Genomic DNA, 11,752 nt, shown 5'->3' on the forward strand with positions numbered 1-11,752 from the left:
TTGCGAGTTGTCAACGTTCAAAACTTAAACAAGTTGAATCGTTTATACTTCGTATTTGACAACGTTGAATATTTCAATAACAATTAAACATTACCATCTGAAAGGAATCAAGAGCAGTCAAGTCACTAGATAAACAATACTTGGTAAAACCAGGATGATTAGAAAACTCTACAATGGGATATAATGGGTCAATGCCGTAAAGGGAAAGTTCTCTATAATATTATATAGCAACTGAAATCACATATGATTCGTCTTTTTACTTCCTTCAACCATCGTTTATGAGATGGCAACTAAAAAAATGCCTTCAAAGATTCTTTCTGCTAATTATTTCAGAAAACAGAAACTTAAAAATCTAAGACCCAGCCACGCCGTCCAAAGTCTAGTCGGGAAGCTTCTGAGAAGCTAAAATCAGAAAGGTCGAAAGATCTATCAATAAGATCATCACCTAACTACGAGCTTGTAGCATCCGAAATACTTGATCCCATCACAAACAGTATCTTTTGCCTCCTAAAGAAACCAAAAAAAAAAAAATTGAATGAGAAGAATAGAAATAAAATTATAAAGTACGAGTGAGAATACACAGGGGCTTATATCTGGAGTTCTACTGAGGCAGATATAAATATATTCCCTCCATCCTATATTTATCATCCTATTAAGGCGTAAGTTAAGAAAACTTGTAGGGATGTAAAAGTGATCAAATGTTTTAAAAAAATATTAGAAAATGGACAAAGAGAGAAAAATGACCGATAACAAAAAAAAATGGTAAGAGAATAAGGGGCCCATATCACATTAGATGATTATTATGTTTACCAGTGTACGTAACAAGAAGACAACTATGCAATTAGGGAGTATATATAAAATTTATCATTCTCCCATTAAATACCTTCGTCAACCATCCCTTGGTTGATAGGACATCTCACCAACATTGACATTTCATAAACAAAGAATTGGAAGTCAAGACCAGGCCGTACACTGTTTTGCAACAACGTGCAGGTCAACACTATACCATAAGCAGATAATTTGAAGGAATTGCAGACAGATCTACATTGTGAAGAAAGAAGTGCCAACTCGCATTCCAACACAAATGAACACCAGAGCATTATTTTGGAAACGACTGAGACACACAAACAAACATCCTTTATGATCAGGTCAATTGCATCAGCAATTTACATGTAATGTTGATACCAGCTATTATTCTGGAAGGCTTCACGCCAGAGAAGAAACTAAAACGCTATTTACTTTTTCTTTCCCCCAAAAAGAAAGAAGTCCATTTGCATGAGTGGATTGATGAGATTGATGAAGTCCAGTCGAAACTAACACCTAGGAAGTTAAAAACTTAAAACGCTATTTACTTTTTCTTTCCCCCGAAAAGAGATTGATGACTTAAAACTCCTCAACTCTTGCCAAAAGAGAAAAAGCCAGCCTGCTTAACACAAGTCAAACTTCCCAAGTTTGGAAACAAGTGTATCTAGACAACTCTGTACAACTTCTTAAGTAATTGAATCTGACCTTAGGCTATTTAATTTCCTACTTATGTACTCTACTTTCCCACTGCTGCCTATGATTTCTGAATATCATTCTTTCAGAAATGAAAATGACATGATCAACTACCCAACAAGCTTCTCGTTGTCGGTACTTGGTAGTGCAAATGTAAAGATATCAAATTTCCATACAAAGATTACCTAATTTCCCTTTTAACATATTCAGCCACATACTGAACTCCGCAATTCCTACGTTTCTGGAAAATGCCATTTCTTCATCTGCTCACTCCCTGCCATATCCCTTGTATTGTTTACATATTCATGCAATTTTCGATATCATATGAAAATATTGCAACCACTAGCCTGCAAAAGCTTTCATCCTACACATCCTTATGAAGTTGACACTAAAACCTCTGATATCTTTATCCCCAAACCTAAGAAAACGTAAATAACCTTGCTTTAAAATGGGAGTCACTCGTAAGTTTTAAGGAAAGGTACCTAAGTATACCTATTTCAGTTAAAAAGATATACCTGGAAGCAAAAAAAAAAGACAGAAAAGTGAAATGCTATTTATAGAACTTCTGCAACTTCGGCCTGCCACCCACCCACCCACCCCTATACTCCAACCTCCTACCCTGTTCAATAAATGTAAGATGCATTCTAAACTATAGAGTCTTTAAAAATAGCGAAGTATCTCTCATTTTTCAGAACTTGCTAGGGCAAGGGTGTAACTTTATCTCTAAGTTCAACTTTAGTCTATTTTCTATTCTGAAATACATAATCCTACACTTCCCTGATCCAAGACAGGTATATTCAGCACGCCTCGCATATAGAAACTCAAATGTCGTGTAAAGAACTTTCGAATCACAGCATCACAGGACTTCAATTCGACTTGTTAGTTTTTTATACCTTTCTGGTCAAAACCACAAGTACTTGAGTGCAAAATACACTAATCCACTCATGCAAAGGACTGCTTATCATCCATACTTTATACAACCAGCGCCAAACTAGTGGATGCAGATTGTAGAGAGATTTTAATGAACAAACCATGAACTACAGTTCTCACACAACAGTATAACCCTCTAAGTTCAAGCTACTTGTAAAGACCATGCCAGCCAAAAATTTTAAATGCTTCGGAACAGGGATCCTTAAATTCCATGAATCCTAATTTAATACGGCACACGTGTCTATACCCAAAAAGAATATACTCCCGCAAGAAACTTAAAGACAGGCTTGCCATGTTATTTCCTCGCAGTAGAAAAATGAATAAAAAAATTACATATACATGATAGTCAGTCAACTACCCAAAGAAAACATCACTCTTACCTCTAGCCCCTCTAGGAAGATTTAGCATAGTATTTTAAGTGGCACTTTTCTTCAACTCCTTGTCTATAGCTTCTGCTAGCTCTGTGGCACTATACTCTACTCCAAAGCACCTCATTATTTCCATGTTTGGGCTCATCAAATACCTACACATTCCATCACAAATCACAATCATGAAAATGCAATCCCATTGATACAAACATACAATATGGAATGGAAACCCTTAGAGAAAATAAGTTTTACATATTATGAGAAGATTCAATAAGATAGTCACTCCCGTCCTCTTCAATCTTCTTAAAAAATATCCGATACTCCTGTGCTACTTGCCTTATAGAGTTAACAGATCCAGTTAACCCCACTATTCTTGGATCAAACTCTGCATTCTTGAAAAATGAGAAATAAGGCATTAATTGTAAGCTAATTTCAGCTCTCCATATATACAGTAGAAAATAAAGGATGGAGACAGTAAATGGAATAAGAAGATTCACCTCTAAGATAACTTTTTAGCTGTGAAGGAGAATCACGCTGAGGATCAATTGTGACAAAGACAGGTAGAAGCTTAACATTCCGTTTTGACTCTAGTGACATAAAATAGACCATGTCAGAGATTTATCACAATCAAGAATGAAAAGGCATTAATTTTAAGGTGAATGCAACGAACCTAATATGTCGACGGCCTTTGCCATTTTCTGCACTTCTTCTGGCCCCACATCTGGTGATGATGTATAACCAAAGTACAAGAGCACCCAGTGTCCTTGAAGATCCCGTTCAGTAACTATTTGACCCTCAGTATTAATCAAATTAAGACCACCAATAGCAGGCCCCTTAACCGGTATTTCTTTTTTTGATCCTTCACCTGATGAATGGGAAGAGGAAAACGACAGACTTGTTAATAGAAAACATTTCATTTCACTCCTCCAGTTAGCTCTATTGTATAATGCATAAGTGGCTCAGTTTGAATAGAAACAGACAGCAAGTCGTGTTTGCCACAAATCGACTTGATCTTGATGTTATCAACAAGTGTATGTGAAGCTACCCTTTCGGCCAGATTTTTACTACGTAATGAACTCAAGGAATGGTAATGAAGTTTGTGGCTAATTCTAGACATGCCAGGTGCACATCAATCATAACACATCTCCATAAGCAAACTTCTTCAAAAAAAAATTATTATCCCTCGTAAATACTATTACTACCGCAAAAAAGATGTGGAGAATACCAATGAAAAAACACAAAGTGACAGTAAGATACCTCATATCAAAATGCACATAATTTTAGTTGTCATTACCTTAATAGTTAATACAGTACCTCACACCGCTCCTATCAAGTGGGATCATTTAGGTGATGTCAAAATAAAGCACGGCTGATTGAGCAAAGTCTAAAAGTATAGGAATACTTATAATGCTAAGTCTATAACAGAAAACTCGTGCAAATCAGTTAACCATACACTTAGAAAAGGAAGAAAATCATTTGATACTATGTGTTCATCCTAAGCCAACACAATTCCAACAAGAAAAGTGTCTGACCCCAAAGCTAACTTTCAGTCTCTCAAATCTTCTGTTCAAGGACAGTGAACATATATTTAAAATGTAATAGTTGATAGTTATTGCATCAGCATTCAAAGTGGTCAATAACTTTGCTATAGAATTCTAAAGTGAAAAATACTACAGAGTACTATAGAAGTATTCTTCTCATTCATGTTTAGTAATAAATACTGTATATCTACAACAATAAATAAAAAGACACAAGCAAAGAAAAAAAAGCTAAAGCCAGAAATAATGATGTGCACGTGGTATAATTTATGGAAGCAGAGATTTTTCAAGTCGAACGTATGCAAAGTATTAGTGAATTAACCACAGAATTAGAGGAAATCCTTCAAACCTTCTCTCATTTTCAAGACTAAAGTTACAAAATTTACTCCCTCTATCCCCAAAATATTGTCAAAGAGGAATAAAATATACTGGCCTCAATCTGCCAATCATTGATGATGAGGTTTTACAGTAGACATAGTATATATCTAAATAGTCATCAAAATATAATACAATAAAGCAATGGTGTGAATGTGTGTGTGAGTGTATCAAATACCTTTCTGGATTGCTCTTCTCTCATCATTGTAACGAGCATAACCAGCCACTCCAAGCAAAGCAACAGGCTGAAAAATTTATTTAATTCAGGCAGGATGAGAAACCTTCAGACACAGAAAAAATGACAAGCAGAGAAAGCAATCTAAAAACAAAAATTATGGTAAAGATCCGCAACAAATAAAAGCCATGCTTGACACTATATGATGAGTTTAAGATACATACAATAGCAAGAACTATCAATGACTTGTAGTTAGTAGTCTTAGTACTTGGACATGTCTCTGACAGTAATTTCTGGCCATTTGGTTTTTCAGAAGTGTGTCTTGCGGATTTAGAATAACCACGAAACTGGCACCTTTTTTGTGGATCAAGCCTAATCACGAAAAAGAAACATCTTAGTTACTTAAAGATAGATACAGAGGTAGAGCATCATATATCAGAACCTATACTAAGCTAAATTCATCTTGTAATGCTTTGAATCAGATCATCAAACAGCAGAAATGAAGATGAAAATGAAGCCATGAAAGAATTTAATGAACTAGAATAGGCAACAAATAGAGGTCACATTGTTTAACATTGGTGGGTAATCATGAGTTTGCTCTATATTGCAGGGGAAAACAAACTTTTCAGACAACATGACCAGAAAAATAACCTGGGTATTTAGAGAAAATTCTAATGATAAAACAGAAATGAATAGATAACGGATAGTCTAGAAAGAGCGCAAGTCCGAACTACAACCTACTAATAACAATCCAATTTTGTCTAGTAAGCATGACAAAATCTCAATTCATCTCTAAAAGAGAGCTGCAACTTCAAATCTCAACAAAATAGCAGTGTTCTTTGCCGCAGAAATGTCTGAAGTGTACATTCTTCAACCACTGATGGCAAAAGATCATGCAAAATCTATAAAATAAAACATAAAAAAAGGAAAACTTCCAAACCATGAAAACATTCAGCTAATAGCTAGAGGAAGTAAGCTGAACACGACCAAGTACCAATTCACCAAGCCTTTTACTCATTTAAGGGTTTTGGCATTATACATACTCTGCTGAAAAAATATCATACCCCGCGCGCAGAAGACATAAATTATGATGAAGAAGAGCAGCTGCTCCAATATAATTCAAAGACTTTGAATTAGGAGTACGGCTCTAATCTAGTCCCATTTGAACCTCTGAAGGGAAATCATGTCAAATTTGAATATCAGACCCATAAATTCACATATGCAGTCATTGTATACGTAAAGAATTTTCATCATGACAGATTATGAAGAACGGGTTGCTGATTTGGTTCACTGACTAGTTACTACATGTCTACATATCTAGATTTCAATCAGATATAACATATAGAAGAGTAACTGTTGAGAAATGAGAATAAGTAAAAGTATAAGGGGGAGAGTGTGTCCCTCATTGAAAAACTATACAACCTATAGCACATAAGGCTCGTGCAGTAGTACCCTACAACATATAGCACATAAGGCTCGTGCAGTAGTACCATACAACCTATAGCACATAGGGCTCGTGCAGTAGTGCATTACTCCAACAACTAGTAAGACCTAAGGTGGAACCTCACTTGGACTTGTATATAATCAAGACGCCGTCGAATTTTGGTCATTATCTATATTAACCAAGAAAATGAGATGAGCATCTTTGATTGTCACAACGGATTTTCAAGTTACAAATTTTCCAACCCACAACCTCTTGTAGCTTGGATGTGTCAACCAATGTATAAAAAGGCTCAAGGCGCAACAAGGCGATTTGGAGTTCCCAGCGCCTTAGGCGCGCCTCGGTGCGCCTCATTGAAGTGAGGCGCCCTAATAAAAAGTGAAAAAAAAAAGTGAAAAAATGGTATGTCTCTTGGTAAGTGCGCCTTTTTTGCGCCTTTTTGCGCCTCAAAGTGCGCCTTTTTGCGCCTTAGGTGCGCCTCATTGAAGTCGCCTCGCCTACACAATAAAAGGCGCTGGCTCCAATCGCCTTGCGCCTCAGAGCCTAGGCGCGCCTTTTTATACACTGGTGTCAACATGTTAATCCTTCCAAGCTTTACACTCACAAGGTGATTAATTGGTCCAAAACTTGGATTCTACCAAGCTAGTCTCTCTACAAAGCCACTTTGCTTCCCAAAGCTACAACCTCAATTCTACTCCATTGGTCAAGCTACAGGCTTGGAAAATATGGAATTTGCAAGCTAGTCCTATTTCACTGCCATTGTGGTTGCTATAAGCCTATAACACAATTAAAAATTGAGTTACAACGATGGTAACAAAATACGGACCAGCTTGCAATTTTCATATTTCGAAACATTCTAAGCTACAAAAATAAGCCTGAAGAGCTCAATATCATTTGCAATTTTGCATCATACAGCAAATGATTCTTGCAATTTGTTAGCAACGATAAGAGGCGGATTACTCCTCACTGCATTGCATTTGTCACAACGGAAAAACAACTACCTCGTCGCATAACCAGCGAATTACCAGCGACAGAAAAGTTTGACGAAAACTAACAGCAAATTCATACTTCTACAGACCAGACTCGTGGAATTGAGTCTAAACAAATCGCCTAATTACTCTCTTATAACCTCCAATCAATCACAAACCCTAATTTTACACAAAAATACGCAAAGTTCTATTAGAAGGCGTGTAAATTAACAGTAGCAACACAATTAGTTTCAAACAACACTTCCGAGTTCCTGACCGTCAAAACAAGCGAAAATACAATGTCGAACACAAAATTGAAGTAGAATACTACATATTATCATGATTTTTTAAGAAATCGAACATAAAAATGAATAAAAAGATAGAGAAAGGAAGATGATGACAAACCGTTGAAGTAAATTGACCGCCGGCTTCCAACGAACTCTGAGAGAAAGAAAAGCTGACCTAAACATTTGATCACCAAACTACGAAATCAGGGTTTTACAGAAGGAAATAAGGAAGTGATATTGCCTAAGAACTGGAAATTCTCATGGAAGGTTTGTGCGGAGAGAACCAGAATGCTGCATTTGAATCAATCCTCTCTCTCCCTCGCTTCCGTGGTTCACTCGGTCGCTGTGTTGAGGAAATTGAGTAGCGTTTTTTGTTGGGTTGTTGAGTTTTTCACTTTTTCTTGAGAAAGGATTCACCTTGATTTGGCGGCAATTTGATAGAAACATTGGGCCTTTTACGAAGCATACCCCTCTTTTGTTTTTGTTTTTTTTCTTTTGTGAGATCACCATTGTTTTTGTTTTTTTTGGCAATAGGACTAGCAAAGCAACTAAACAGAACAATGAAACCACAAAATGAAGAAACTAAACCGAGCAACTAAAATAAAATTAAAACCGATGACATAAAAGCTGGCGACGACAAGTAGAAGTAGCCAGGATGTGGATATGGGCAGGGTAAACTAAACGACGAGAGACTTTACGAACGAAAAACCAGTCCAAGTCATGAAGGACGTCACAAACATGATGAACTAACCAGAGAACAGAAACTAGACATGGCTGAGGCCAAGAAAGCAAACCTACTAAGAGCGAAGAGTCCGAACAAAGTAAAACTCGAGAATAGCCCCGCTTGACTGCCATCTGAACACCGTGTAAACAAGCGGTCAACTCTGCCTGAAGCGCGGAAGCCAGAACACATGCCTGGGACCCACCTGCCACATGGGACAAGGTAACCGGGTCCTGAAGAATCCAACCAATCCATGCTTCATTAGAAGTAGACATCCACAAGCCCCATCAGAAATAAGGAAAATATCCGCAGTTGCTACAGAGAAAGGAGATGACTCGGAAATGGGAGCAGGAGGCCCTATCCCCCGATGACAAAGTTGAGAAGCCTTGGAGTGACGGTGGAGAAAACGAACCTCGGAACACCGAACTCTCCACCCATCCATGACACTTTTAAATTCTCCCGGATCCCACATAGCATCACGAAATCGAGCATGATTACAAAAAACCCAAATAGTCCAAAGCATAGAAATGAAACTATCTAATAGACCTAAAGGAGGAGATGAAAGATTAGCAACAAACCTAACACACCAGTGAATAAACGAATTCGAAGAAAATGAAGGACGTAACTTAAGGAGAGGACTAGAAGACCAGATATGGAGAAGCAAAGGACAATCCCGAAATAGGTGAGAATCGCTTCCAGGCTCTTGATGACATAAAGAACATAATGGATCAATTGGCATCCCCATTGATAAAGAGAGGCAGCCGATGGCAAAGCATGACGCAGAAATTTCCAAAGGAGAAGCTTAAACCGGGGAAGAATGTCCAAGCCCCAAAAATGTTTCCACCAAGAGGAAGAAGGTGAAGGAAATAATGCCCTTGGTCCAAGTATGCATTCTATGATAAGTCTAATAAATGCGGTTCAGTATTAATTAACAAGTTAATAATTCAGTGAGATCAAGTGAGCTGAATGCCTAGCTAGAGGCCGCTTCAGTTCAAGTGGAATTAATGATATTAATCCACAGCTTACTCTTGACTGAACCCGTAGGGTCACACAAATAGTACGTAAACGGATCAAGTATTTAATAGCATTAAATACTCCATCTATGAATATTCGGAACCGACGGATCTTGGTTTCAGTGGGAGCTAAGATCGTCACAGGCAAGGAATGAATACTCCGGAAACGATGATATTGCCGAAAACGGAAATATGGATCGTATCGGAAATATAAAATATTATCCAAGTCGTAGATGTTGCCGGAAACGGAAACATGGTACGTGTCGGAAAATATTATCGGAAATGGAAATATTGCCAGAATCGGAAATATTGCCGGAAACGGAAATATTGTCAGAATCGGAAATATTACCGGAATCGGAAAATAATTCCGGAAACGGAAATATTAAATATTTGTTCGAAACGGAAATTAATTCCGGAATCGAAAATATTAAATATTGTTCGTATCGGAAATAAATTCCGGAATCGGAAAATTTAATCGGAAGCGCATCGTACGAATAAGCATCGGACGAGGCCTGCCGGACGAGGCCCAGCACGAAGCCAGGCCATCGCCCAGCAAGCCAAGCGCGCCGCACAAACAGCAACGCCAGGCCCAGCGCAAGGCCAGGCCCAGCAGGCTGCGCGCAGCGCGCAGCGCGCACAGCGCGCACAGCACGCACAGCGCGCGCAGCGCGCGCGGGCGCTGAGTGGGCTGCTGCTCGCGCGCACGAATGGGGCCCATCGTGGCTGCCGTGCGTGTGTGTGCAAGTGTTTGTGTTCGTGCACGTTTCCTAAAACATGCAGAGTTCGGTTAATGATTAAATTCCTAATTCTATTTGATAAATTAATTAAATTAGAGTTCTTGTAGGATTCTAGGTTTGATTAATTTGTATCTGAATAGGATTTCGATTCCCTTTCCATACCGCTATAAATATGAGGCTAGGGCTCACAATTTATAACACAAGTTTCAAAGTATTCAAAGTGAGTTTTTGAGAGAAAAATTCAGTCACACATTTGCCTATAAAGTGCCGAAAATAATAGTACCTTAAGGGCGATTCTAGTTGGTCAATCTTAAGGCGGATCCGGACGTGCTGTGGACTATCTACGGAGGGACGACACTTGGAGTCCTAAAGACTTGTTCTTGTTCGGTTCGGGCGCAGCTAGGGAAGGCACGCAACAAAGAGTATGCATCTAATCTATGCTAAATGATTATGTGTAAATAATATGTTTTCCTGGGTTTATGGTTTTTCCGCATGATTTATGAATTGTCATATGTATCATAACCTAACAGTGGTATCACGAGCCCCTTATTATTTTCATAATCTAAATTGCATGAACATGGTTAAATATTACAAATTTGCAAGAATTAAAAGGGTGATTAATTTTCGTAATTGTTAATTAATTGCAAATTGCGTTTATTTAATTATACGTACGCAGTTTTCGGCAGTTTCTTCGTTACTCATCCGAATTGAGTGATTTTTGTGTCAATTCCGCATGTAAAAGGCATGTCAATGCCGAACCCAGAATTCTCAAATTCGAAGCCTAACTATGACTTTTCGAAGGTTTTAGTTTTTCGAATGCAAAATTTCGTAAATTTAAGATGTTAAATTAAATATTTGCGATTCTTGTTGATAAATCTTGAATTTTTGATTGACCTACTGCATATGTTTAACAAGTTTGAATGCCTAGTCTTGTTAATTATGCAATCTAATTTGTAATTATGATTAATTTGTTGAAAATTAGAATAATTTAGAATTAATTTGATTTTCATAATTAATTGTAATTTAATTAGAAACCTATGATTAAAAACCACCATAAAAATTGTAAATTTACGATAAATTTTAAATTTTTATGACCTAGACTTGAATCCATAACAATCGGAAATCAATTGGATAATAAATTTTCGATTTTTCGCCCTAAAATTATGAAATTAATATTATTTATTAATTTGTCATTAATTTTAAATATAAATTTTAAATTTTTATGCGATTCGTTCATATAACTTGCACACACGAAGCAATGGACGCTTCGTGTTACCCTTAAGGGGTGTTGTATAATGCGGGCATGCGACGACGAGCAAGGGAGCTCGTCGCCCATGCGGCACGAATGCAATGAGCAAGGGCGTAGTGCACGAGCACAAGGCAGCAGCCCTGCCTTGTGTCGTGTGCCACGACCAATGGACGAATGGGCATGGGCGTAGGGCGAGCCAAGGCAGTCGCGTGTGGGCAGCAAGCGAGCTGCGCCACAACGCGCGCTGCCTCGCACAAGAGCGCGCAGCCTCGCGCGCAGCGAGCGCAAGCTCGCGTGCCACGAGCGCTGCGCCTAGCATTGCTCGCGCGCACAGCGAGCGATGTCGCGCGCCCAGCGAGCGATGTCGCGCGCCCAGCGAGCGATGGCTCGCGCGCCCAGCGAGCGATGTCGCGCGCCCAGCGAGCGATGTCGCGCGCGCACTGCGAGCGATAG

General features: G+C 38.5%; 1 protein-coding gene across 1 annotated transcript; it reads right to left on the reverse strand.

Annotated features, from left to right (window-relative positions):
• Positions 1 to 197: 197 nt before the first annotated feature.
• On the reverse strand, positions 198 to 8,019 carry LOC110795579 (protein SCO1 homolog 2, mitochondrial). Its single transcript, XM_022000596.2, has 8 exons — positions 7,698 to 8,019; positions 5,108 to 5,255; positions 4,887 to 4,953; positions 3,466 to 3,660; positions 3,293 to 3,382; positions 3,048 to 3,180; positions 2,808 to 2,950; positions 198 to 507 (listed from the first exon to the last, which is right to left on the reverse strand). Exons 1-7 carry the CDS (start codon positions 7,760 to 7,762, stop codon positions 2,842 to 2,844), a joined length of 807 nt encoding a protein of 268 aa, XP_021856288.1. The 5' UTR covers positions 7,763 to 8,019; the 3' UTR covers positions 198 to 507; positions 2,808 to 2,841.
• Positions 8,020 to 11,752: the final 3,733 nt, after the last annotated feature.

The sequence above is a fragment of the Spinacia oleracea genome, chromosome 3 (genome assembly GCF_020520425.1).
Source record: "Spinacia oleracea cultivar Varoflay chromosome 3, BTI_SOV_V1, whole genome shotgun sequence".
Classification (NCBI taxonomy): Eukaryota; Viridiplantae; Streptophyta; class Magnoliopsida; order Caryophyllales; family Amaranthaceae; genus Spinacia; species Spinacia oleracea.